At 51.8% G+C, this 27,117-nt stretch overlaps 6 protein-coding genes across 6 annotated transcripts; 5 read left to right on the plus strand and 1 right to left on the minus strand.

The window, feature by feature from the left end:
* Positions 1-1,056: 1,056 nt before the first annotated feature.
* On the plus strand, positions 1,057-5,297 carry BU24DRAFT_420961 (heavy metal translocatin). Its single transcript, XM_033527604.1, has one exon. The coding sequence runs from the start codon at positions 1,496-1,498 to the stop codon at positions 4,997-4,999; it is 3,504 nt and encodes a 1,167-aa protein (XP_033386251.1). The 5' UTR covers positions 1,057-1,495; the 3' UTR covers positions 5,000-5,297.
* Positions 5,298-5,830: 533 nt separating this feature from the next.
* BU24DRAFT_420962 (uncharacterized protein) lies at positions 5,831-7,874 on the plus strand. Its single transcript, XM_033527605.1, has 2 exons — positions 5,831-6,303; positions 6,373-7,874. Exons 1-2 carry the CDS (start codon positions 6,014-6,016, stop codon positions 7,613-7,615), a joined length of 1,533 nt encoding a protein of 510 aa, XP_033386252.1. The 5' UTR covers positions 5,831-6,013; the 3' UTR covers positions 7,616-7,874.
* Positions 7,875-9,770: 1,896 nt separating this feature from the next.
* Positions 9,771-11,674, plus strand: BU24DRAFT_449484 (uncharacterized protein; the record flags this gene model as incomplete). The annotated part of the gene is made up of 2 exons (XM_033530953.1): positions 9,771-11,204; positions 11,256-11,674. The coding sequence occupies exons 1-2, from the start codon at positions 9,935-9,937 to the stop codon at positions 11,672-11,674; spliced, it is 1,689 nt and encodes a 562-aa protein (XP_033386253.1). The 5' UTR covers positions 9,771-9,934.
* Positions 11,675-13,926: 2,252 nt separating this feature from the next.
* Positions 13,927-17,092, minus strand: BU24DRAFT_368084 (HCP-like protein). The gene is made up of 3 exons (XM_033524358.1): positions 16,860-17,092; positions 14,686-16,788; positions 13,927-14,635 (listed from the first exon to the last, which is right to left on the minus strand). Exons 1-3 carry the CDS (start codon positions 16,903-16,905, stop codon positions 14,268-14,270), a joined length of 2,517 nt encoding a protein of 838 aa, XP_033386254.1. The 5' UTR covers positions 16,906-17,092; the 3' UTR covers positions 13,927-14,267.
* Positions 17,093-17,549: 457 nt separating this feature from the next.
* Positions 17,550-19,571, plus strand: BU24DRAFT_460905 (MFS general substrate transporter; the record flags this gene model as incomplete). Its single annotated transcript, XM_033531852.1, has 4 exons — positions 17,550-17,781; positions 17,940-18,358; positions 18,422-18,960; positions 19,028-19,571. The coding sequence occupies 4 exons, from the start codon at positions 17,550-17,552 to the stop codon at positions 19,569-19,571; spliced, it is 1,734 nt and encodes a 577-aa protein (XP_033386255.1).
* A 649-nt stretch (positions 19,572-20,220) lies between these two features.
* Positions 20,221-20,879, plus strand: BU24DRAFT_440690 (uncharacterized protein; the record flags this gene model as incomplete). The annotated part of the gene is made up of 2 exons (XM_033530383.1): positions 20,221-20,293; positions 20,358-20,879. A coding segment is annotated over exon 2 (438 nt), but the record flags the coding sequence as incomplete, so codon positions are not given.
* Between the last annotated feature and the right edge of the window lie 6,238 nt (positions 20,880-27,117).

Genomic DNA, 27,117 nt, shown 5'->3' on the forward strand with positions numbered 1-27,117 from the left:
TTCAGAAAAAGGAAAATGCGAGAAACAATGGCAACAGGCGTTTGACGATATGGTTTATCAATGGCTTTTATTGTCCCCCTTCGTGAAGATTCGAATGATAATAGAGCAGGATGTCATTCATTGAATTTCATTCATGATGGCGAGCTGAGTGGAGATTCGGTGAACATCAGTGATGATGATCGAATGAGGCGCTAGTCCTGGAATGGAATGTGTCAAGAACATCACCAAATGCCGTGCTGAGATTAATGTATTGCGCACAAGCCATCCAAGAAGCCGTGGCGTCGAGCCTAAGGAATCTCGTGATGACGTTATACAGGAAACGTGTCTCTATTGATTTCTCTCTCGAAAGGAACGGACACGGAGAGCCAAACTGGGATCACGACAGAGGCTGATGTTGGGGTGGGATACGAGAGGGCTTTTGGGGCTTATAGGTGGCGGCTGTGTGTTGGTTTCGGCTGGACATTCCAGTCCTTGGCCAGATGTGCAGAGAGTTTTCTATGCTCGCAAGGGCTATTCGCGGTGGTTGATACACTGTACAGGGATGAGGAGACGAGAAACATTAGCAGTGTAGAAGATTAGAAAGCGAAGGGGAAAAATGGGACAATGTCCACCTGAGGGCCGTATACACAATAAAAGGTGGTTACTAATTACTCGTATGCCCTAGTTTGTATGGGAAATGGTCAAACACCACATGGTTTCAACACGCCAAGGCGAAACATGATCCATTTCAGTGAGATTCCATCTTGGTATTCCACTGAATCTGGTGAATGATGTGTACCTAGTTATTCTATGATCTTCAACGCCTTTTCTTTTCTACTTTTCCTGCAAGTACTATCGCTATCTCTTAAGTGGATTGTCTGATCTGTATTTCTTGGTGATAGTTCCCGACATGCCCAATCCAGCTCTAGCGCATTCACGGCCCGCGACTGCTCTTAATCCTAATATAGTATCCGCCACCCCTAATTAGGACTAGCCTAATCTCGAGGCCCGGCCCCAGCCCTCCGTCTCGTCTCGTCTCGTCTTGTCAAGGTGAACGTCTCATCTCATTCGACCCTCGTCCAATCCCTCCAATCCCTCCCCTTCCCACCCATAATACCATACATTTCCCTCGTCTACGGCTGATATTATCTACTCTAAACCTCCAGCCCTTCTGTCACCATCACCCACGAAGCTGGCCTTCTCGACTTTTGCTGACCATACCCCACACCTCCCACCTGCATTTCAACTGCCGCGACTTCAATTTATCGGTCCAACTTGTCGTCTCCCTCGCCAGAGCTTTTACATTCCTCCTAAATAACGAACCACCCCGACCGCATGCATTGACTCTCACACCTCGCCTGTCGCTCTTGCGCCTCTGCTCCTTCGTCCCATCCGTCTCGCGCTCGGTCCGTCGCGCCCCGGTCGCTGACATATTCCTAATCACACGAGCATTTTATCTTTCCCCAGCGGTCATCTTCACTTTCTAGTTGAAAGTCCTTTTCACTACGTGCCCAGCATGGCTCCTGCGAACACCCAAGCGACCGCCCACATGGCCACCACTACCCTCAAAGTCGAAGGCATGACATGCGGTGCCTGCACCTCCGCCATCGAGACCGGTTTCCAAGGCGTTGATGGAGTGGGCAACGTGTCAGTCAGTCTGGTTATGGAGCGAGCCGTCGTCTCCCATGATCCCGAAATATTATCCGCAGATCAGGTCAAGGAGATAATAGAGGACAGAGGGTTCGATGCAGAGGTCCTATCGTCTGATATGCCGGTCTCGCACAGCGCGGAAGACCATTTCCTGAGCGATTCAGAGGACGAAGAGGAGGAAAGCGGATATTCAACAACCACACTATCTGTCGGAGGCATGACTTGCGGCGCATGCACTTCTGCCGTCGAAGGCGCCTTCAAGGATGTTCAGGGCGTCAAATCATTCAACATATCACTTCTTTCCGAGCGAGCAGTCATCGAACACGACCCTGCCGTGCTGTCTGCGGAACAGATGGCGGAGATGATTGAAGACGTCGGATTTGACGCTAGCGTGCTGGAAACGGTCGCTGCGACGCCAGTAAGCAAAGGCAAGAGCAGTAGAAAATCTAAAACACTTACAACGACTGTTGGAATTGAGGGAATGACATGTGGTGCTTGCACATCTGCAATCGAGGGCGGGTTCAAGGATGTGGAGGGACTGTATCAATTCAACATCAGCTTATTGGCCAACCGAGCTGTACTGGTCCATGACCCGTCGAAACTCACCGAGGACCAAATTGTCGAAATCATCGAAGATCGCGGGTTCGATGCTAAGGTGGTCTCATCTGTGGATGGCAGTATGCAAAAGTCCGCTGCAAATGGGATGACCCACCTCAAGGTCTACGGCTTGCCCAATGCAACCGCTGCACAAGAGTTGGAGGCTTTGCTTCGTAAACGATCTGGTGTTCTCTCTGCGAACGTCAATTTTAGCACATCACGAGCTATCATCAACCGGGATCCACAAATTCTTGGACTTCGCGCAACCGTCGAAGCTGTTGAGGAGGCCGGTTACAATGCCTTGGTCTCCGACTCGGATGATAATAACGCCCAGCTAGAGTCTCTAGCCAAAACAAAAGAAATCCAGGAGTGGAGACGGGCCTTTAGAGTCTCGTTATCCTTCGCTATCCCCGTCTTTCTCACCAGCATGATCTTTCCCATGTTTCTACGATTCCTCGACTATGGCCGCATCCGCATCCTTCCAGGCCTGTATCTTGGAGACGTCGTCTGCTTAGTCTTGACAATACCCGTTCAATTTGGCATTGGAAAGCGATTCTACATTTCCGCTTATAAATCACTGAGCCACGGATCACCTACTATGGATGTTCTTGTTGTCTTAGGTACCTCGGCAGCTTTCTTTTTTAGCGTTGCATCAATGGCCGTCTCTATTTGTATGCCTCCGCATACCCGACCAACAACCCTATTTGATACTAGCACCATGTTGTTTACCTTCATTTCTCTTGGTCGATATCTCGAAAACAGCGCCAAGGGTCAGACGTCTAAAGCTTTATCAAACCTGATGTCATTGGCTCCATCCATGGCAACTATCTATGCGGATCCGATTGCTGCTGCAAAGGCTGCCGAGGGCTGGAGTGTGGATGCCAACGACGAGAAGGATGGCAAGAACTCAATGGACGGGAATGCTGTCGAGGAGCGAGTTATTGCTACAGAGCTCATTGAGGTCGGCGATGTTGTTATCCTAAGACCTGGAGACAAGATTCCTGCCGACGGAACCGTCACCAATGGCGAATCCTACGTAGACGAGTCGATGGTCACTGGCGAGGCTATACCAATCTTGAAGAAGAAGGGCATGCTCCTGATGGCTGGAACCGTCAATGGCGCTGGGCGTGTGGATTTTGTGGTAACTCGAGCAGGCCGTGACACTCAACTCAGTCAAATTGTTCGTTTGGTGCAGGAGGCACAGACGGGCCGCGCACCCATCCAGCGCCTCGCGGACACCGTCGCCGGTTACTTCATCCCTATCATCATCACGCTTGGTCTTGCAACCTTTGTCGCCTGGATGGTTCTTAGCCATGTTCTCCCCGACCCACCCCAGGTTTTCCTGGACCACGCAAGTGGCGGCAAGCTGATGGTTTGCCTCAAGCTTTGCATCGCCGTGATTGTTTTCGCCTGCCCCTGTGCGCTTGGTCTTGCCACCCCCACCGCAGTCATGGTCGGTACTGGAGTTGGTGCAGAGCTGGGCATTCTCGTCAAGGGCGGAGCCGCATTGGAGACTGCCACGAAGGTCAATCATGTTGTTCTCGACAAGACCGGTACTCTGACTGTCGGGAAAATGAGCGTTTCTAAGGCCGACATCCAGGGTGAATGGGGCGCAACTAGTCAAAAGAAGGATCTTTGGTGGACGCTCATTGGACTTGCTGAAATGGGATCTGAACACCCGATCGCAAAGGCTATCGTTGGATCGGCAAAGGAACATCTCCGACTTGGGCCCGAGGGTGCGCTGGACGGTTCCGTTGGCGACTTTGAAGCTGTTGTCGGCAAGGGTATCGCGGCAAATGTCGAGGCAGCTCTGGATAGAGAGCGTACTCGATACAGAGTCCTTATTGGTAATGCTACATATCTCATCTCGGAGGGTGTTGATGTTCCCGAGTACATCGACGAACCGATTACACCAGTAGCAGCAACGGCAAATCCTCGCGGTGGTCCTCAGTCGCGCTCAGCTGGTATCACCACCATCCACACTGCCATTGGAAAAACATACACTGGTACTCTTGGTCTTTCGGACACAATCAAGCCATCCGCTCGCGCCACCATATTGGCCCTCAAGCGACTTGGAATCACAGCATCAATCGTGACGGGAGACACTTCCTCGTCAGCTCTGATCGTGGCACAGCAGGTTGGCATCGACAGCGCTGATGTGCATGCTTCCGCTACACCATCCGATAAGAAGGCCATCATCGCCGATCTTCAATCTCGTGGTAAAGTAGTTGCCATGGTAGGCGACGGTATCAATGATTCTCCCGCTCTAGCTTCGGCAGATGTCGGTATTGCGCTGTCTACCGGCACAGATGTTGCCATGGAAGCCGCATCGATTGTACTTATGTCTACGACTGATCTCCTCGCCATTCCCGCCAGTCTCAAACTGAGCAGGTCGATCTTCAACCGAATTAAGCTCAACCTCTTGTGGGCGTGCATGTACAACGTTGTGGGACTGCCATTCGCCATGGGATTCTTTCTGCCCTGGGGCTTCCACCTGCACCCCATGGCTGCAGGTGCAGCTATGGCGTCTTCCTCGGTCAGTGTCGTGATGTCTTCCCTGCAACTCAAGTTCTGGAAGAGGCCGAAATGGATGAAGGTTTCAGTGCTTGACCCAACCGCCGAAGTCCCGGAAAGCGAGAAGGAGAGCGAGAGGATACCGAAACGAGGGCTCATCGGCACTGTGATAGAATGGGTCAAGGAGAGCATCGCAGCTCGCAAGAGAAACCGAGAAGAGGCCGGTTATCTCCCTCTGAGAGATATGGGCGAATCATAGCGACCTCACAAGGTAGCGAATGTTGTACTGAAGAGTGAAGAGTACACATATTTGGAGAGCATTTTCTTGGTGTTTATATCTTGTTGCGTCTGATTTGTTCAATTGATTTATTGATTTCACGCGATGCGACGTTTCTGGATACCATCTCCTTGAGTCAAACATCTTGTTTCTTACCCACATAGCTGTTTCCGGCTTTTTCCTTCTCATCTGTCGTAGTCGCATGGTACGTTGTACATATATAGTGGGGAAGAATACTAGACGACCCCCCGTTCCATGCACTGCATAATTCCATCCTTAGCTCTGATATGTGTTGTTTACCTTCTATTGACACGTGAAAATTGTTAGGTTGACATTAACTGTTCCAAGATACTCGCTGCATCTCTATCTTCTTCTGCAGAGTAGGCATATAAGTCGGTCGTACGAGTCTTATCCTATTAAGGAGTGTACCGAGGCTGTTGCATGTATCTGGTTAGCGTGATATCGGAACGAAAGATTTCCGATGCCGACTGGCCATACCTACAATCTTGAATTTCGTCATCGCGGAATCATCCCAAGTTTGATGATACTTTTTCCGTAGTGACATGTGCAGCTGTGACTATTCTACAGTGTCTTAGATGAATATCGAGAGACTCAAAATTAATCTGCGTCTAATTTTGTGATATTTCCGTTGTACGATTAGAATCCTAGAGAGATCTAAATTCGCATCGGGATCCTTATCGTTATCTTGGTTGTTGTCGCGTGCCTCAGACCCTGTTCCTGCGTTAGTGGCGCTGGCTTGGGACTTGGGGACTGGGATTTTGGGAAAAATCGATGTCATCACTAACAATTCTCGTCTCGTCGTCGGCGTGCCCGATCCCACATCCTTGATTGAATAAATAGAAAAAACTCCTACTCCTACATCTACTGCTTCCTCCTCTCTCGCCCTCTCGCATGACCCTGAGATCCTCTCTCTCGACCTTTTTTCGTGCCGTCCCTTCTAAAACACCTTCATTCGCTTTGCCAACATCCGCAAACATGACCAGCTGGTTCAGCAAACTGAACCCCACGCCGTCTTTCCCGCCCTACACCGGCCCCTACAAAGTCGGAAGCACGCATGTGGAAATTCCTGTCGCGGAGTTAGAGTCTCCTGCGACTTCGCCGGCGCCAAAACCCGATCTCTCGACCGTTGCGTTCCGCGTCTTCTATCCCTGCCAGCAGGATTCACAGCAGAGGGGCGTGAGATGGATACCAAGCCCGCAGAGGGAATACGTGGGAGCATATGCGAGATTTCTAGGGGCGAATAATGCATTCGCGCATATATTTTCGTAAGTCCGAAGCAGCGTCGTTTGTTCAGGTTTGGGATGAATGGTCGCTGATCTTGTGCGCACATGTAGGGTCGTCCCGCAACTACTCTACTACATCTCGATTCCCGTACACCACAATGCCGAAATTCTCGAACCGACGACAAATTCAAAGCGATGGCCGGTCATGTTTTTCTCACATGGTCTGGGCGGGTCGAGAAATGCATACTCGCACATTTGCGGTTCGTTGGCAAGCCATGGAATCGTGGTGGTGGCGCCAGACCATCGAGACGGCAGCGCTCCGATCTCCTTTGTACGAACGCCCGGTGCGCCGCAAAAGCTTAAGAAAGTGGACTACTTGAGAGTGCCACATCAGGCGTCTACAGAGGTCTACGAAGCCCGAGACGAACAGCTCCGCATACGACTATGGGAACTCGGCCTCATCCACGACGCGCTCCTCAAGATTGACACTCGTGTGGCGCTCAGCAACATCGCGGAAGATCAAGCCCACCACAACATGCTCGTCCAGTTCTCCAACAAGCTCGACATCCACACCCCAGGATCCATAGCCTGGACCGGCCATTCCTTCGGCGCAGCAACGATGATCCAATTCACGAAATCCATCTTCTACCGCCAGGACTCCACCACACCCTCAACCTACCGCCCACTCTACGTCCCCTCCCCCAACACCCCTCTAACCCAGCAAATCACCTCAACATCCCCTCTAACCCTCCTCGACCTCTGGGCCCTTCCCCTCCAATCCCCCTCAACAACCTGGCTGAAGTCCCAACCAATGCCGTGCTACACGCCCGGCGGGCCAGGCGGCTCAACTCTCCTCTCCATCCTCAGCGAAGCCTTCTACAAATGGTCCACCAACCTCCAGCAGACCCTCTCCATCCTCTCAGCGCCCCAAAAGAGCGACTCCTCCGTCCTAGGCGCACACATATTCTATCCGACCTCCTCCGCCCACCTCTCGCAGTCAGACTTCGGCACCCTGTTCCCCTGGGTCACGACCAAGGTGTTCGGCGTCAAGGAGCCCCAGCGCGTCATGAAACTCAACGTGCGCGCCATCCTGCAGCTGCTCCGCGACGCTGGCGTCGAGGTTGCGGATACCAGTGCCGCGGACATGGAGGTCGACGGTCTGGGAGGGGAGAAGACGGGCGTGGATAAGATTCTGCTTACTACTGAGGGACACGCTATTAGGGACTGGATTTCGCTGCGGAGTGACGACCTCAAGGATGTAGCGAACGGGGGGAAGGTGGAAGGGGGTCCTCTTGAGGCGGCGGTGGAGACGGAGGTGTTGGGGGAGGTCGCGAGGGATAAGGGGTCGTTGTAGGATGCTCTGTTCCCACTGTCTGCGAGTTTACCTCTTGCTGTTGGTGATGATAAATTCAGAACTTGTTTTTCATGGTTTAGGGCGTTATTGATCTGGACGGGCATACCACGCATTCCTACGGAAGTATACACGATTTCATGCATGGCATTGTTTTCCTGTTTCTTTTATTTGCCTTTTAGATTTTTCATGGTGTTCATGGTAATGTATCTTGGTATAGCATAGCGCAGCGTACATACGAACTTACATAGAACACAACGACTTCACATACACACCTAAACTGGACTGAAACTTCCACACTTATATCACCATGTGCTATCCATCATCAACGTCCCCGTGTCAGGAGTGTGTAGTGTCATCCTTCACGGTGTTCAAGCCTTGCAGTGTCTTGCTCACAGATTCGTGTCATAGCCACCTGGCGCAATACCATCGCCTCTCCCACCGTGTCCTACACATACATATACCGAACACAACAGTCTTATATCAAACAACCCAAAACTACTATACGAGTCTTATAGCCCACTATCCTACATCCCTATCTCCATCCTGTAAGTGGGTAGTGTCGTCCTTCGCAGTGTTCAAGTCCTGCACGATCTCGTCCCCGAGGTGGGTATATAAGGTGTATAGTGTCGTCGAGTCGGGGAGGTAAAGACGTCTCGTATAGCCCTTCAATTGCTCTTTTTAATTCTGATTTTGATTCTGTTTATGCTCTGAGTGGTTTTGTATAGAGGTTAGAGTGCTTGGTATATCATAGCGTATAATACGGCACAGTACGGCATGATATAGTAAGGAACAACATAGTAAAGTGTGAATGTAAGACCTCTAACTACACCTACACCTACACCTGCACCTATATCATAACAAGAAGCCTCCAATAGCACATTATAGGCGCATCAAACACCTTTCCAAGTTCAAAGGCGCCTCTTGTATTCGCCGTTACCGTGACTACATGACACTGTGAGATGTAGTGAACTGAGGCACAGTGAGGCAGATTTTAACAACACAACTCAAGCACCTGAGAGGGACCCCTGTGGAAAGAAAACGCTCTTTTGATCGACTGGTGAGCGGTGGTGGGACGGGGGGGACAGAGAGGTGGGTGTATGATGGGATAGTCGTGGGTGGGGTGAATGGGTGCCGCTCCGCTCCGCTCCGAAGGTTGGGATGAGTTCTTGTTGCGCTAGAAGGTTGTACTTTTGCGAAGTAGGAACGGATGATACTATGTAGATTAATACCGGTGAGCTCTGTTTCCAGACGTTGGGTGGAGAAGGAAAGGGAAGTGAGTGGGCGAGAAGCCAGTCATAGGTGCGGTGACTGTTTGCTACCTAATTTCTCAAGGTTGGGATGATTGTTTGTGCTTTTGCGAAGCAGAAACTAACGAGGTTACATTTATTAAATAGTAAATTCTCGTTCGAGTGTTGATGAGAAAGAAAGAAGAACAGTGAGTATGTGAGGAGTCAGTCATAGTTTATGTGACCGTGCCGCTGATTTCTCGCAGCTTGACTGAGCCCTAACTCTAACCCTGACTCTTATCAAGACGTATCTTTTGAGGAATGTAGACAGAGTTGGATATCTTCTTCTTCGAATACCTCGTACCCTGGGAGTTCCTCTACCTCACCGCCAATTTGGGCACGTCAAACGCACCACACCAGGCCAAGGGCAAGTCGATAGGCAACTGGTCCAAGACCTTCATCCGTACACACCGCCCCAATCAGAATCAAATTGGACGTTTCCAGGAACGAGTTGTAGCCCAGGGCAGAAGCAGTAAACTGTTTCTAGAAGTACAAGCCGTTTCGATCCGGAGGGTTGATCCTCCTTCCCTGTGTAGACGCTCGTCTTGCAAACACTAAAGCGACCTCGCCGCAGCCACAAACTCCATTCTCTGTCCACACAACCCACCGGCAACCCACCAGCAGCCCACCACTCACCTCCACATCCACGATCATCTACAAACCAAACGCCCCCTCGAAGCTTGCTCACCCCCTCACTCACCCAGTACCTGCGCAGCCAAGAGTGGCGCGTGGCCTTCGGTGCTTGACAGGGGTCGGCGCCGCCTTCCACACAACCCACACTATAAATTCCCTGTGCGCGTCAACTTCAACCTCCAGCGCAGTTGACAACCACTTCCACTGCCTCAGCTTCCTCTCCTACGCCCCTTCTGCAACTGACCAAGTAAAGTTGAGACTCACTCAAAACGCCCTGAAGGGGACACTACAGGCTCTCACAGCGAAAGCAGCTATACAAGCTTTCTAAGCTATTTGCCCACAGTCTTGCCATTACCTTCACCCTTCACCCTCTCTCTGCTAACCTGATACCCACCTAGCCATGCCGTCCCACTCACCTTCAACGCCCTACTCCATGCCCTCACCTACCACCCCTACCCATCTTACTTCACCAGAGAAACCTAAGGAAACTATCTTGCAAGCCATGTTCAGAGAGCGAGACCTGCGCTTTCCCAACGCCAATGAGGAGTATGCCGCAATGAAAGCCCAGGTGTTCGAGGAGTGCCAACGTATCTGGGACGCTGAGCAGCAGCAGAAGTATACGTCTAGGAATAAGCGTGCTAATGCCTCGAACGAATTCCAGCCCCACCAGCGACAGCAGCAGCCTGAGAAGAAGCAAGTAACACCTCCCCGAGAGACTACACGAGTATTTGCTAGGCGTGGCGGCATCTCCCCCAAGTTGCGTAGACCCAGCTCGATCGGCGAGATGAGTCCTGGGTTTCACGGTATATCATCCGCCCCCGGATCGCCCGCGCAGAACAAGTTCGCCACGGGTATTGCCCCACTGCAGATGATGGAGACTGGAAAGAGCTTCAGAGCCGAGGTAGCCAATATGCTGCCCAGTGGTAGTCCAACATTCGGACGTACTCTGCCGCCCTCACCTTTGAGCGTCGAATTCAATTTCCCAGATGGAAATAAAGGCGTTGAGCTGTCTCAAAAGAGGAAGGCACGCCCAGACACGCGGCAGGATATGCTCACAGATGACACCAGCCAGCAGAAGACTACATCTGACGTTGAAATTGCTCCGGCTGCCGTCACTCTAGACACATACGTCGCGCCACAGTGGCTAGAAGAGTTCAGAGGTGTGAAGAGAACACGCCGAGGGGGGCGTCTTCAGAATGAACTTGATCACTCCCGGAAGACCTTGTCAAGCCTGAAAGAATTCATTGGCGTTTGTGAACGCTCAACTAACCCTGGGGAGCGTGATCGAGTATACGGGATCCTGACTGAGCTAGTGCACAAAGCTGAGTTCATTCCCATCAACGAAGTCATGCTTGTCCAGACCTTCATCCTGGGGGACACTGGCCTTTGCAGAATCTTCAAGGCTCCCATGTGCCACTTTCCTTGGTATCTACAAGCCGATGCATTCCAGTTGTGCCTGCGGTGGTCTTTGAGGATCTTTGACACTGACCTTCTCCGCGGCATCAATCGACCGAATGCGAGCGCTACATCATACAAATTGAACAGAGACTGGAAGAAAGAGCATCCAACCAATGCTCGCGTCTTCGGGGATAATACCTTGGTGAATGGACAGTGGTGGCCCAACCAGTTGTGTCTTGTTCGAGATGGCGCGCATGGATCCGCGCAAGGAGGTAAGCATAACGTTCGGGTTGACACAATGTAAGCTTCAACTAACGGCCTAGGCATCTATGGTGCGAAGGATAAGGGCGCCTACTCCATCGTCGTATCAGGCAAGTACAAGGACAACGATCAGGGCTACGAGCTCTTCTACATGGGGACGGATGGCAAAGACGAAATCGCCTCAGAGAACACCAACCGTCTAGTCGAGTCCGTCAGGTTCAAGAACCCAGTCCGCGTCATACGTTCCTCCAAGTTGGGTCCGGAAAACCCTTACAGGCCTACACATGGGTATAGGTACGATGGGCTGTACGACGTCGTCGGGTACCAGATCGTCAATCCCTCGAACGCAGTCCACAGGTTCCATCTCGTCAGGCGTGTTGGACAGGACCCACTGCGGTATGGAGACGGCATGACGAATCCTGTTTCTCGGCCAACCAAGCGGGAGATTGCGGAGTATGAGAAGCTGAAGATGAATAACTAGGGGTGAGGGGTACCACTGGGGCCGGACAATCGGTGGAAGATGTTCAGGAGATGCTATGAGCATGGTTGAGTGGCCTCTGTACCCTCTGGCAGTATCAGGACGTGGATGGCAAGTCTGGTGAAAGTTCGTTAACCACGTTCAACAGGGTTGACGTAGGTTACGGACTTCGAGAGAGAATTGGACAACAGCCACCTACGACCTCTTGTTTGAATAGTTCATACCCGAAGGCATTGTAATAGTAGCAACATAACAACTGAATAAAAGTTATAATCCTAAATTCTGGTCTCAAATATGAACTCCTAAATGTCCCATCCTGTCCTATGTTACCCTACAAATGAATAGATGGCCCTGCCATACACATATACAAACATCAAACCATATAATCAACCTCCTCAATCTCATCCACGATGCCCCAGGCCCCCTCATCCGCATCATCAAATCCAAGCAACGGCGTCGAATCGTCCTCCCACCCATTCTCCACCTCCTCTTCCTCCTCCTCCTCAAATCCCCCAACATCCTCATCATAAAACCCATCCACATAAAGCTCCTCGACCCCAACTCCCAACCCCATATCCTTACTAAGATCATTCCCCCAAAAGCAGTCCCCCTCAGCCGGGTCATCATACACCACCTCATCCAACCAGTTCTCCTCCTCACCCTCCCCTTTCACCCCCTTCACGACCTTGACCTCACTCCCCCACCTTCCCCTCTGCCTCTCCCACACGCCCCCCCACCCACTCTCATTCATCGCATGAAAACACCCCCAATTTAACGTCGTCCCACAAATCGCATACCAATGCTCCACGCGCCACGTGTACGGATCCAGATGGCCCGGCCGTCCCGCATCGTCCCAGCGATGATACGCCTTGAGAAAATGCCACAGGCCCGTCGTTTTCCCCATGCACTGCCCGAGATGCCGGAGGTCGCTCTTCGACCAGATAGGCTGGGGGTGTGGGTCGAGCAGCGAGGGCGTCGTGGAGTCCCAGATCTCCTTGTAGATGATGCGGAGGAGGTATTTTTCGAATTTGGGGGCGCCGAGGAAGGAGGAGAGGAACGCGGCGTCTTTTATGGAGGTGGTGTGCCAGCTGGGGTCGCGGAGGGGGGTGTAGTCTTGCAGAGGCGACTTGTCGAAGGTGTAGAGCCAGGTTAGGAAGATGGTCCAGGCTGAGGGGTTGGAGATGGGGGCGATGGCGGAGATGTCGAGGTGGTGGAGGTGGGGGTTTGAGAGGAGGGGCGCCGCGAGGGTTTTGGTGAGGGTTGTGAGGAGGACTTTGTGGAGGGACCAGGTGTGCGTTGAGTTGAGGGTTAGGGTTATGCGGGCTGGGTTCTTCAATGTGCTGGTAGTCATTAGATTCTGGGAGGTTGGGGAGAGGGAGGAAGGGGGTGTTACCGTGGGTATTTGGAGCTGCGGATCGTGTACGCGAGACCGCGCTTCAGGGCGACTTCGAGCTCTGCATCGTCCCAGTCGAGGTATGTTTCTGAGGGCGATGTGCTGGTCTTTCGGTCGAGCTTCGCGAGCTTGTTGGTCATGGCGCGCTGCGAGTCGAAGTGCGTGAGGACCTTTTGTCGCGCGGACATCGTGGCGGCTTTTGTCTTTTCTTTCTGTATTGCAGTGCCTCGCTCTTGCTCTTTCTCTTGCTATAACCCTTGTCCTGGGGTAGTGCTGGGCTGGGTTGGGTCCTGTATACTCTAGATATACACCTCAGGTATATATATACTTCACAGCCCCCAAGACCAGTTGGGATGCGATGGGAGGAGAAATTGTGGGAAAGGGGAGAGAGAGTATTCAAGGGTCAGGAGGTCGGGGACTGATATAAGCTGAATGTGGAGAGGTCAGGCAGTACAAAATTGATACTCGGGGAAAAAAAGACATTGTGATGTATGTGTGGGAACGGGGGGAGTCATGTCGTTGTTGTCGTTGGGAGGATTCGCTGAGGTGTCATCACACGTGTAGATCTTGGGGTTGGGGTGAACAGCCGGAGAAGGCGCCGAGTTGGACACATCGCTGTGGTGGGCGAGGCGGTAATTTGTTTGTTTATTTCTTCTTTATTTTTATTTTCGTTGGGTTAAGATGATTGCGTGATGTTTGTGGATTGCGACATTGAATGAAGTCAATGGCAAGCTTGTGTGCTGAGTAGTTAGCTGTTTTGACCCACCTCTTAAAGACTGCTTCAACATCTTGAGTGGAGGCTGTCGGGCGGGCAGTATGTGTAACCAGAATGTGGCACAGTACAGGCCAGATGGTGAGACGAGAAGGATTCGGAGATTAGCAGATTAGAGAACGTACATACGGAGAGGAGCAGCAGCCTCGGGAAGAAGGAAACAGAGAGGTATCATTTACACACAAATCATACGTGTACATACAAATCAAGTGGTGGTGGTGGGCATAGACAACAAATATCCTATAGAGGGGATCGAAAGACCTTTCACCTTCCTGAGATATTTTTTCGGCTCGACTCATCTGCTTGAAAACGCTTATCATGCCATCGTGAACGCCGTCTTCAATGCAACATAAAAGAAAAAAGAGGTTCTCCCTGAAACGTACACAATAGTGGTGGTATACAGCATCTCAGCTTAGTTTCTCTATTCATCGTCACAGTCCTAGGCCACCAGCCGCCCAGTTCGCGAGATCTTGAGGCTGGAAAGGGTTCTGTGGTTGGGCGGCTGCTTGTCCACCATGGCCTTGTTGTGGTCGAAGTTGATCGGCTTGTTGTCTCAATTCTTGCTCTCGCCGCCTCTGTCGGTATACACGATACCAGAGTAACACCACAAGCGCGCCAGTGAGGCCAAGAATGACTAGAGAATCGATGAGCTCGGAATCAATCTCGTCAAGTGCCTCATCGTAGTCACCGCCGGGCATATGGCCACCTTCGTAGTCGTCCTGTTCATATTCCCAGCCTGCAATCTCGGCCTCGAGGAAGGCATTCAGCCACTCCGACAGCGACCACTCTTTCTTTTCGACTATATATCATTAGTACGTGCTAGAAGCATCGTTGGGACATTGAAAATACCTGGCTCCTCCTGGATGGATTTGATGTCTCCATTCGTAATGGTGTTCCACCAACTCCTAAAACGAAGCTTGTACAGCGCCAAAAGAACGGGGACGTGCGCTTCTCGAGGATTCGTCTCCAGAGCTAGATCATAGTTTCTCTTCGCGAGGTGGAAATCCTGTTCGATGCCGATGCCATTCTCATGCATCCAGCCTAGGTTCCACATCGCCTGCGCGCTCACCAAACTATCAGCTGCGGCCTGATAACAAGCTGCAGCCTTTTCGGCATCAGCTTTAGTACCGAGGCCGTTGAGGTAGTAGTCGCCCAGCTTGACCATCGAGTCAATGTTCTTCTGCTCCGCCGATCTTGTCCAGTATATCAGTGCCAGGAAAGCATCGCCGGCTAACGTGGCTTTCTTTTGCAAAAAGGGAATGAGTGAATTGAGTGTGAAGCGGGGCTTGGCTTGGTCCAGAAGGTATGCAACATTCGCCTGTCCGATCTCGAAACCTTGCTCGGCTGCCATCATGTAGCCCACAAGTGCGGTCTCGAGGTCTCCTTCAGCATAGGCGTCGTTGGCTTCCGGGAATGCGGTCGACACGACCTCGGCATTCTCCGCGACGATCTTGTAATACGCGGATGCCACTGCACACGACTTGTCTTTGCCCACACCGTTGTGTGTCATCTCTGCCAGATAATAATAAGCCTCCATGTGTCCATGTCGTGCCGCTAAGCCGAAATATTCGAGTGCTGTCGGGATGTCTCCTTGATCCAAGAACAGAGCACCCATCCTAACTTGGGCGGCGGGGAAATCCTGGTCTGCCGCAGCGCCAAAGTAATTTGCAGCCTTAACCGCATCTTGCTCTACGCCCAGTCCTTCAAGATATAGCAAGCCGAGCGAGTATTGCGAGAGCGCGTCTCCGAGTTCCACTCCCCGTTTGAACCATGTGTGGGCGATGCTGAAGCTTTGAGGCATTCCCTCGCCGCGGGAGAACATGCGACCGAGGTAGCCAGCAGCTTTCGCAGCGAGCTTCTCAGTCACGGGAGAGACGTTTTGTTTCGCCTTGCCCTCCTTGGGCCAGTACATGCGAGCGAGATCGAGAAACCGCTTCTTAGCAGCTTGGAGATCACGCTTGAAATTCCGAGCCCCATCGTAGTTCAGCTTGGCCAAATTAAAGCTCGCCCGTGGATCGCCTTTCCTAGCCTGCAGATCCATGTATTCGAATACATCTTCCAAGGAAGAAAACGTATCCGAGTGAACGCCGCCCTGTTTGGCGTTGGGACCCGAACTGGCAACACTTGCTCCTTCGCCGTAGACCCCGCCTTCGTCGTCTGCGATCCTGTACGCCTCTTTGAGCATCGAATGTCCGCCCGGCGGTCCGGATCTCATGTATGCCATGGCTTTGTCCGCCGCGCTCTTGTAGTAATAAACAGATTCCTCGCAGTTTCTGGGTGTAGCTATTCCTGACGAATATCGGTATGCCATTGTCATTTCCGATCGGATATCTCCTCCCTCGGCCGCCAGCATGTGATACATCATTGCCTTTGCCTGATCTTGCGGCACAGCACCTCCAATTCCTGTCGCGTACATGAAGCCGACCATGTGTTGGGCGGAAGCGTTGCCGTTCAGCATCGCGAGCTCGTGGTATCGCTTGAACGCCGCCTGGTAATTCCTGGGATGTGTATGATTTCCCCAGAAGTTCAACTCGGCGAGCACAAACAGGGCATCCGGGTTTCTCGCCGCGGCCGATTCTTCCAACAGTTTAACCGCTTTTTCGAGGGTCGGACTAAGCTTCTTGGGTTCGTTGCTGGAGGTCAGAAGCTGTGGTTGCGGGGGACCGTTCATGAAGAGGAGGAAAAAGAGCTCTTTGGCATAGTAGGCAGTGGCACCGAATATGCCATTCTTCTTGTCAAAGTCGTACCACGGCGCAGAAGCTGGGCGGATCTTCCGTAGAAGTTGGGAGGCTTCCTCGAAGGAAGATGCACCTGTTTCTCCATCTTTGGGGATCTTTGCTCCCCAGCTGCCCGGTGGCGGGGGTTCTTGTTTCAACGGCGTTTGCGCATGTAATCGAGGATCATTTTCGGGGACTTCAGCCAGCGAGAGGCAGAGGAGAAAGGATAAGATCACTGGTGAGGATTTCCTGTCAGTTATATGTACAATTGACGCAAAAGGTGGTGGTGTTGGCGGTGATCAGTACCGAAGAAGAGTGGCACGAGCTGCGGGCGCGGTAACCGTGGCTTCATTGTGAGGACTGGAGAGAGTGGGAAGAGACGTCTAGAATCATTGCGACATCCCTCTAGAGGGTAGAGAGGAGGGAAAAGAAGGTTCAAGATAAAGCCTCGAGAGCTGAATGAGGTGTTGTGAGGCGTAGTTGTAGTGCGAGTAATACTAAATGGGTAAACTAAGAAGATGCCAGCTTGTTGTTCTGAAGCTCTCGGGCGGCATCATAGCCCTGGCCCTGGTCCCTTATCCCTCCTTATCAATCCCCAGCCAATCAGAGCCCGCCTTACTAGACATCTTCCTCCCATCTCATCTCATCTTCTATGACAACCAGAAAACAGAATACACAAGTGCATCCATGACCTTTTACTTATAACGTTAAACATCAATAGTTCTCAATTGATCAATCCGGGATACTGGTAGAGCTATATTCAACAATGAATGCTATACAACTCCGTACATATTCGTCCTAGTTGATCCATACGAGGTACAGTCAGATCAGTCCCACCCTTCCATTTGTCATCAAACATGAGTGACGTCTCTACTTTACTTACTCTCCATCTCAGATACATCTTCATACTTTATACACCTTTCTATCATGTTCAATTTGTATCAGAAATTAGAAGTATTAATATCATAAGGCCCTATAGAAAGAAAGTAGGAAGTAATGGCACATCCTACGAGCAGCAGCTCGGCGGAACGCACTCCACTTCTTCACCAGGACGACTCGTCCGTGACCACCTCCTCGGCATCAAAGTCGCCAGCTTCATCTTCTCTCCCACCTAATGAGATATCCCGTGCTGGTGATGATAGCAATGATACTGAGGCTGCGCCTCCAATATCTCGCGCCAGAGGTGCTGTCATCATCTCATCTGTTGGCTTGCTCATCTTCCTTCAAGGTATGATATCTATTTGCTCTTATACGTCCCGTACCCTTCTCGGACGAATCTAGCAATCCGTCATGATACTACCCGGAGTCCACCAAACACCCACACATTATCTTGGTGATATATACAGCCTGTACATATGAGCACTACGTTGACGTAAAACACCCTAGCAACCAACATCTCTATTCTAACAACTACACAATCCGCAATCGCGGCTGACCTGGATGCCTTCGAGAAAGCAAGTTGGTTCACATCATCTTATCTCATCGCAATGTCTTCTCTTGCTCCGTTAATGGGACGATTGTCTCAAGTCTTCAGCCCTCGCATGGTCATGTTCGTGTCCGATATCGTCATCTGCATTGGAACCATCATCACTGCCACTTCTGTCTCATTTGAGATGTTCATCGCGGGTCGCATCGTGACAGGAGCTGGCGCGGCGGGGATGCTCGTCGTTGCAAGCATCATTGCCATCCAGATGGCCGGGCCGAAGAGAAGAGGTCTTTTCCTGGGCCTGGTCAACACCGGAATGACCGTCGGCGTGTCTCTGGGAGCCGTCATTGCTGGTGCACTGGAACCAGTTATTGGATGGGTGAGTGACTTAAGTTTGAAAGATGTCGTCCAGGAATAGTCTTGTACTGACACGTACTGCAAGAAACCCGTCTTTGGCCTGCAGGCGCCGCTCGCCTTTATCGGAGGCATAGGTCTACTCTTAGGGATTCCCGCAGGCTACAAGTCAAAAGGGAACTCCTACAGCGGCCTCACACTTCGCCAGAAACTTGCCCGCATCGACTATTCAGGGTGTTTACTTCTGATTATCACTATCACGCTTTTCCTTCTCGGCTTGTCCGGTCCTCGCATCCTCGCCACGCCTTTGATTTTGTCTGCCTTTGCTCTTCCGGTCTTCATCCTTAACGAAGTATACGTCGCGCGTGATCCTGTTATCCCAATCACTATCTTCAAGTCTCGTGGCACTCTTTTGACTTGTTTAGCTACCGTTGGTTTCATGATGGCCAGGTGGTGCGTCTTATTCTATTCCCCAGTGTATGCTCTTGCTGTGCGAGGGTGGAAGCCCGCAGTCGCTGGGTCTATCCTCATCCCGACAAATGCTGGGTTCGCCAGTGGTGGCCTTCTGGCTGGATACTTCCACATCCGCCGAGATGGAAGTTTCTACGGTCATACATTGATCTCAATGTCTCTGTAAGTGACTGCCATCGATGTTTATATGTACCTTGGGAACTGTCTAATTCCGCTGCCCCAGCTTTCCCATCACCCTCTTCGTCATCGGCTTTCTCAGCACCGCACAGAGTTCGTCTGCCTTGTATATTATCATGGTTTTCTTGAATGGCCTTGTCACCGGCGCATCGCTCAACTATGCACTCGTCCACCTCCTCCACCTCACCGTTCCGGACGTGCATCCCGTTGTTCTGTCCCTCCTCGCAACATTCCGCGGCTTCGCTGGTAGTTTCGGCGCAGCGATTGGCGGCGGACTGTTTGGCCGCGTCCTACAGAAAAGCCTCGTGGAAGGATTCAAGGACGCTGGATTGAATCATCGCGGTGACCTTGTCCGCAGACTATTGGGTAGCCCAGCATTGGTTCGTTTGTTAGACGGTGCCGAGAGACAGGTCGCAACGCATGGGTATGAAGATGCTCTGCGAACACTGTTCTATAGCGGAGTGGGTCTTGCCGTGGTGGTGGTCTTTGTGCAAGCTGGCACGGGATGGAACCCGCCAGTGAAGGAGGTAGGGCAGGTAGAGGAAGATGAAGAGGTCGGAGGTGAGGAATCTCTGCTTGGAGGCTCGTAGTGGGTAGTCGTATATCTAGAATTTGGATTCACAGTGAAGAGAGAAGAAGAGGAGGAAACAGCATCTAGACTGTAAATATTGATGATATAACCTAGAGATTTACAGCCACTTGCATAAGAATAGCACTTTGGTAACTCAGTCTGGTAATCTCCATGATCGGGGTCTCCCCATCAAACTACTATTCGTCTTGGATGCCGCTCATGCCTGTAAACATCGTAGGCTTCACTCACTCAACACTGCGTTGATGACAACATACCATACCTCATTATACCTTACCGTGACGTATCTGGAGTTATAACTCGTCTGCCTCTCCGTCATAAATCTCGGCGCGCAGATCAACCGGTGAACTGCATGGTGAACTGCAACAACCCGACGCGCCTCTGCATCCGCACAACCCGCCCGATTACACGCGACAATACTTGTTTATTGTGCTCTCACTCACTAACTCTCTTTCCATCTCTCTCTCTCACTTTCACTACAAGAATTTTTCTACTTTGTCTCCTTCACTCCCCGCTCCTACCTTTACCTTCCGCCTCAAAAGCCTTCGTGCCCCGCTCCGCCAACCAACCACACCACCTCCCTCTCTACAACCTGCTCACTGCTTATCCTTTCTCTCCTTCGTTGAGACTTCCACCCGATCAACGCGATAGTCTACTGAGCCTCGCGCGTAACAAGTCAATTGTGTGGTAACTCATACATACACGCGATTCATTCCATCCACAGTAAGTTCCGCGTCTTTGATTACTCCAATCCGCGCGACCACCGAGACCTAACTCATCACTTGAGCTGCCATCTTTCCCCCACAACTTCCAATCCCATCCTCACTTCAAATTTTCCCCTGCGACTCTCCTCATCATCGTCATCAATCATGGGTCGTCCTGTCAACATGGGTTACATCGCGGGCATGCCCTCCAACCCTTACCCCAAGCCCAAGGAGGTTCAGGCCCTCAACACGACCTGCGAGGTCTGTGATCGCGTCATCAAGACCAAGGACTGGTTGGCGCACAAGAACTCCAAGAAGCATCGTCAGGCCGAGGAGAAAGTGAAGGAGAATCTCCAGCCTGCCCAAGCTCCCATCGCTGATGATGCCGGCAATGTCGCCACGGACAACGGCTTCTCTAATGATGGCGGATGGGGCACTGTAGGTGACAGCTTCGGAGATGATGCCACCGCTGGTTATCACGCCCAGCGCGGCGCTATCGAAGGAGGTGCTGGAGGCTGCTACCTCTGTGGCGAAGACGGCCACATGAAGCGCGATTGTCCCAAGCAGGGAGGTCAGCGCGGTTGCTTCAACTGTGGAGAGACTGGGTAAGTTTGCATCCTCTGCCCATATCAGTGAAGCTTTGCCTAACGGATCAGTCACCGCAAGGCGGACTGTCCCAATCCACCCCAGGGACGCCCTGATCGTGCTTGCTTCAAGTGTAAGTTGCCGCGCGTCTTTCGAGACTACGCTGGCCAGTGACTAAACAACATATCTAGGTGGCCAGACTGGCCACAGCAAGGTGGACTGCCCCAATGAGGCTCAAGGTGGTGGAGGCGGCGGTCGTCTTTGCCACAACTGCCAGCAGCCGGGGTAAGTGAGTCTCAACGGGTATATGATAACATTCTAATCAATTTGTTAGCCACAACAAGTCCGATTGCACCAACGAGCGCGTTATGAAGTGCCGCAACTGCGATGCCAGTACGCGTATTGTATCCCAACTGCCAGGTATATACTGACTCGTCTAGTCGGACACATGAGCAAGGAGTGCGATCAGCCCAAGGACTGGTCTCGTGTCAAGTGCAACAGTGAGTTGTTTCCCATAAACAACCTATTGTCTAATCTTGTTTACTGACCTATCTTCCAGACTGCCAGAACAGTAAGAACTTTCCTTGAAAGGTACATAACTTTCAGTGACTAACATAGCGACAGTGGGTCATACTGTCAAGCGTTGCCCCGAGCCTATCAAGGAGCAGACTGGTTTCGGAGGTTTCGACAACGACACTGGCGCCGTCTCTGGTGACTGGGCTGGCACTGATACCGGCGGCGTCAGCGGCGATGCCAACGGCAGCTGGGCGGATGCAGGCGAAGACGCCGCTGCAACTGCTTCCTGGGGCGAGTCCACCGGCAACGAGGAGACCACTACTAGCAGCTGGTAAGAGGCGCTATGAATTGGTCGTCTACTGTCCTTCACAACGATGGGCAAGCTTCTAATGCAGCGGCGACTTAATGTTCACACGAACAGTGTGCAACTCACCAACTTCGGACAATGGGATGGGATGAACAGGCGTTCGGGTGGTTTTCTTTCCAAATGAGCAGCAGCGTTTCCATGATAGTGGGTGGACGTACGAAGGCAGTATCGCATTCGGACGTTCTTGCAGCGGTACTTACCGTTGCTGTACTACGTATATCCAATGGACGATTCAAGCTCTCATTCGATTCTAACGTGACGCGGAAGCAAGCATGGCTGATCTTGATTAAGGATTCCCATCCCTTATGTGCCTCCTTTGACTATGCAACTGGGTGGCACAAGACTGGAATACAAGATTCCCAAATTGGTCATCTCGTGACTGACATCGGCAGCTACACTGAGTACGATCTATGAAATTTAATTGACTGAGCATAGAGTAACCCTATCCAGCTGGCAAGGGAAACTTGCTACAAGACGAAGCACTCGAAGATTAAAGGAGTTTTTGAAAATGGAAGTCTGGAGCGTCGCCCCTCCTTTTTCACCGATTTCAGAAGCTACACACAAGGGACCAATTTTCCAGCATTGAATTATCTCTCCATCTAGACCATTGACTTGCCCAGAGTGAGATAAATCAGTCCCCTTCTGAAGTGATCCCCAACGGATCTTCTCCCGTCTTGTTATGCATATGTGGTATGTAAACATGTGCCACCAGTGATTCGGCGGAATGTCTTGACCAGACCAGGCCTTTTCTCAAACCGCAGGAATGAAAAACATCATGGCCCGCATTGACGAAGTTTCAGCCAACGAATAATCGAGAAGCATCCCGACAGCCTGAAAAGTTGCTCTAGCGATGGTTTCCGATTTTCTACCGTTTGTTTAGAGCGGAACTCGATTCCGGGTTCTAAAAGCTGTCGGGCTTGCATCATCCACATTCTCTCCCTTGGGCATGGCTCCAAATGGCCATCACATTGCCCTTGCTTGAATAACCACAAAACCACATCTAAAAGTCAGTTGCGATGCCCCTTCAACTTCAACTTCAGACATTTTCAACAACGACATCGTCCAGTCTTTACCGCCCATCATGGCTCCAGCGTGCCAGAACGCTGCGACTAGCTTACTGCTTTCCATTCTTCTAGCCAGCAACTCTGTCTCTGCCGCTGTCATTTCTTCCAATAACCAGGACCCCGGCGTCATCAATGCCAGAGCGCAGGTGGTGACCGACGCCAAAATTCCGGACTCATCCTCCGCAATCCAAAAACCAAACCTCAGCAACTTCTTCACAGATCTCGGCGCATTCCTAAGCGACTACGACGCTGAAGATGTCGTCAAATATCTCGTCGGCAAGTTGGCACCCGGTACCACTCCCGGACGCGCTCAGGCTTCCAGCGTTTCCATCACGATTCCATCGACATCTGCTCAGGGGGTAGCAGCACTAAGACCCAGGACCTCGTCGTCGAAATCGAAAGTCATCGCTGTGAGCTCATCCATTGCGAAGCCGAGCCTATCAAGCACTTTAAGATTAAGTTCCGTCTCATCTTCCATCTCGGTAGCGAATCCTGTGCCTTCGAGAGTCTCGGTGTCTAATCCGGCCCCCTCGTCCACGTCGATATCAAATCCTGCCCCTTCATCGGTGTCAGTGTCAAATCCAGTACCATCATCAACGTCGATATCGAACCCGGTCCCATCATCAGTCTCGGTATCGCCGCCGACGAGCAGCAGCCTATCGCTTTCCAGTGCGTCGATCTCAAGCCTGGCCTTTCCAAGCTTCTCAGTGTCCAGTCAGTCGAGTCCAAGCATTGCGGTGCAGAGCGCGTCTGTTGCAGATGGATCTGTATCAGATCCGGCTCCGTCGAGTGTATCGATTTCTGAGGCTCTCTCGGCATCGGCTTCTATCGAAAGTCCAGTGCCTTCGTCTATTTCTATCGAGAACCCGGCTCCATCGTCTGTATCTGTAGAGAATCCGGTGCCATCATCTGTCTCTATTGAAAACCCAGTTCCTTCGTCAGTGTCTGTGGAGAATCCAGTCCCTTCGTCGATTTCGATCGAGAACCCTGTTCCTTCATCTGTCTCTATCGAAAACCCGGTGCCTTCTTCAGTTTCGGTCGAGAATGTCGCTCCTTCGTCCATCTCTATCGAGAACCCAGTTCCGTCGTCAATCTCTATCGAAAATCCACTTCCTTCGAGTGTATCGATCGAAAATCCGGTACCTTCGTCGACATCGATTGAAAATCCGGTCCCGTCATCTATCTCCGTTGAGAATCCAGCTCCCTCGTCGGAGTCTGTCGAAGTTCCGACTCCCTCATCTGTGTCTGTCGAAGTTCCGGCTCCCTCATCTGTGTCTCTTGAGAATCCAGTTTCTTCGAGTGTTGCGATTTCTGAGCCCCTTCCTTCGCCCACCTCCATTGAGGCACCGGGTGTTTCAGCTGCCTCTATCGAAAGCCCTACTATTTCAAGTATCGAAGTATCGCTTTCTACATCAGAACCATCAAGCGTTGAAGTGTCGGCACCTGTGTTAGAGACACCCAGCATTGAGGTGCCCGAACCATCGAGCATCGACATTTTCGCGTCGATTCCGACGCCAGGCGCATCATCAATCGCCTCACCGATCGTTAATGCATCAGTCATCGCATCCGCGACAGCCCAGGCGGACGTTTTCGCAACAGTCGACGCTGATCTCCCCGTTGAGCCTACCATCGTTGAAACCGTCCCTAGCATCACAGAGGAACTCCCTTCAGAAACGGACGGGGAGTTCCACATCTTGCCGTTCCCTTTCCCTATCGAGACTACGGCCGTTCAAGACGCCCCGAGTGTTACAGAGGAACTTCCAGTAGAGACTGACGGTGATTTCCACATTCTCCCATTTCCATTCCCGATCGAGACTACAGCCGTTGAAGATGGTTCTAGCATCACAGAGGAACTTCCCTTGGAGACAGACGGGGAATTCCATATTCTGCCTTTCCCTTTCCCCATTGAGACTACCGCCGTTGAAGATGCTCCCAGCGTTACAGGTGAACTTCCTGTGGAGACCGATGGTGATTTCCATATCTTGCCTTTCCCATTCCCAATCGAGACCACAGCCGTTGACTTCCCAGAATCGACTGGCGTCTCACAAGATATTCTTGATGAGTTTGGTCTGCCAATCACAACGACCACCGAGCTATTCGATGGTCCAGTGGCCACGATCCCTGGCAGCTCGGTTGCAGAACCTTCTGCGACGTCAGTCTCGGCCGCTCTCGTGGCCAACGACGTGGAAACTCTCATTTTGACCATCCCTGACCCTCTCCCTACCGCAATTTTGGTCATTCCGAATTTTTTCAATGCTACACAACCCAGTCTTAGTGACGCAGCGCTTCCAGCCGATACCACCTCGATCGCCGCCGATGTGCCGGAACCCAGTATTACTGACCTTGAGGTCTTTCCTACCATTATAGATGACCTTCCACAGGAAACGACGATCGATAGTCTAGAACTAAGTCTGACTCTTGAAGCGTTACCGACTAGTGTCAGTGGGTTTCCAACGCCTGCGACGGAGAGTTTAAATGCCACTGCCACTATTGCAAACGCTACTAGCTTGGAAGCATTTCCTACGATCGTCGATTTTCCAACGATATCAGCGGAAGTACCAAACGTTACCATCAGCGAGCCAAACATCACCGATCTCGAGGAGTTCTCTACCATCACTGATCTGCCGGAAGTCTCTATAGAAACACTAAATGTCACTACTGCCACACCGAACGTGACCAGTGTAGACGCATTCTCGACAAGTTTAGCAGAGCCGCCGAATGTGACAGTCTCCGAACCGAGTATCACCGATCTTGAAGCTTTCCCCACGATCATTGACGACTTGCCTCCTTTCTCGGTTGAATCCGCCAACGTCACTGTAGCGAACATCAGCGGAGTTGCCCAACCTACCATTACCCCTGCTATTTCGGTATCCGCACAGCTAAATCAATCAATCTCTGCATCTGCACCCTTAGAGGCGTCTAACATTTCTATTCCTCAACCACAGGTCAATGCGAGTGTCAAGTCAACGACCCCAACTCCTAGGCCCACTTTCATTTTTGGTACCAGACCATTTACAAGGCCTTCACGGTCTCCTATAACACCACTGAGTCGGACACTTTCAGCTGCATCGGTGCCTACGGAGATTTCGATTCCTGAGACTTCTTCGCCTTCTATAGCTGTGACGACTCTCGAACCCCTAACGCTACCGACGGTCACTGAAAGCGTTGCGTTTTCAACGTTCGAAGTAGTAACTTCTTCTGCTGTGGAAGAGGGGGTCCCCGAGGATGAGGTAACTGTAATCTTTACCCTTCCTTCGCCCACAGCAAGTCGGGTTCCGGACTATCATATCGAGATCGTGCCATACCCCGTGTCACGTCCTAGAAAGAATGCCACTACAGCCATTGCAGTTCCAACCTTACTCGGTTCACTAGCAACGACGATCACGATCAAACAAACGAGCACGCGCTTCATCACGCATACCATTCGCCCACTTCCTACCTCTGCTTCCATTGAATCAAATAGCACAGTTGGGCTGAATGCCACAGCGCCGGCACGAAACAACACGATCACATTCCTCCCTGGCGAACGCCGTTCTCTCTTGTCCGTCTGCTCCGAGCCCAAGATAAAGACCGTCACCCTACCTCTCTTGACGACATTCTATGGACCGAACGCCTATCCAGCCCTCAATCCCTTCCCAGGATGCATCCCGCCAGTCACCAACTCCTCACAGGCAATCCGTGCGCCAGGCCTGCTGAACTGCACCGCTTTGGGTGAGCAAGTTCAGGCTTGCCAACGCCTAGGCAAACGCGTTCTCCTCTCCGTCAAAGCCGCAGATCCCACAGCCGTCGGCGGAAACTTCGACTACGGCAAGCCTGGTAGCGATCCCGAACCCTTCGGCCCCCATTTCGGCGACATTGGCCCGGATCGCAATGATTCACTCTCGCTGCCAGCCTTCGGCAACAACAGACAGCCAAACCTTTTCGACGAGCGACATCCCGCTACCGCCTTTGCTTTGACTCTGTTCTCGCTCTTCGGTGAGGGACATACTGAGCGAGCGGACCTGCGACCTCTCGGTCCGGATACGCCAAACACGGCTTCCCCGGATGGCATACGCTGGTGGACGCGGCCGCTGGGCGAGGAGGTGGTCGTCGATGGTTTCGACGTCAGGGTTCCCAATGAGTGGAGGGGCAAGTACCAAGCGACTCAATTCCAAGCGTTCGTGAAGAGGCTTAGGGAATTGAACGAAGATGCTTGGAAGGAAGCTGGTGGATCGGCGGGCAGTCCGCAGGATTTAGGTGCGGATGGGAAGCCGATTGTCGTGTTGGGATGGATTTGAAAGCATCGATCTGAAGGTGGGTATGGTGAGAGTT

The sequence above is a fragment of the Aaosphaeria arxii genome (genome assembly GCF_010015735.1).
Source record: "Aaosphaeria arxii CBS 175.79 unplaced genomic scaffold BU24scaffold_3, whole genome shotgun sequence".
Taxonomy (NCBI): Eukaryota; Fungi; Ascomycota; class Dothideomycetes; order Pleosporales; genus Aaosphaeria; species Aaosphaeria arxii.

Excerpts from the sequence above, each read along its gene's own strand:
- BU24DRAFT_420961 (XM_033527604.1), top strand. The coding sequence starts at position 1,496 with ATGGCTCCTGCGAACACCCAAGCGACCGCCCACATGGCCACCACTACC.
- BU24DRAFT_420962 (XM_033527605.1), top strand. The coding sequence starts at position 6,014 with ATGACCAGCTGGTTCAGCAAACTGAACCCCACGCCGTCTTTCCCGCCC. Across the intron at positions 6,304-6,372 it reads GCATTCGCGCATATATTTTC|GGTCGTCCCGCAACTACTCT; the intron begins GTAAGTCCGAAG and ends GCGCACATGTAG.
- BU24DRAFT_368084 (XM_033524358.1), bottom strand. The coding sequence starts at position 16,905 with ATGAAGCCACGGTTACCGCGCCCGCAGCTCGTGCCACTCTTCTTCG. Across the intron at positions 16,789-16,859 it reads GCTCGTGCCACTCTTCTTCG|TGATCTTATCCTTTCTCCTC; the intron begins GTACTGATCACC and ends AATCCTCACCAG. Across the intron at positions 14,636-14,685 it reads ATCCATCCAGGAGGAGCCAG|TCGAAAAGAAAGAGTGGTCG; the intron begins GTATTTTCAATG and ends AATGATATATAG.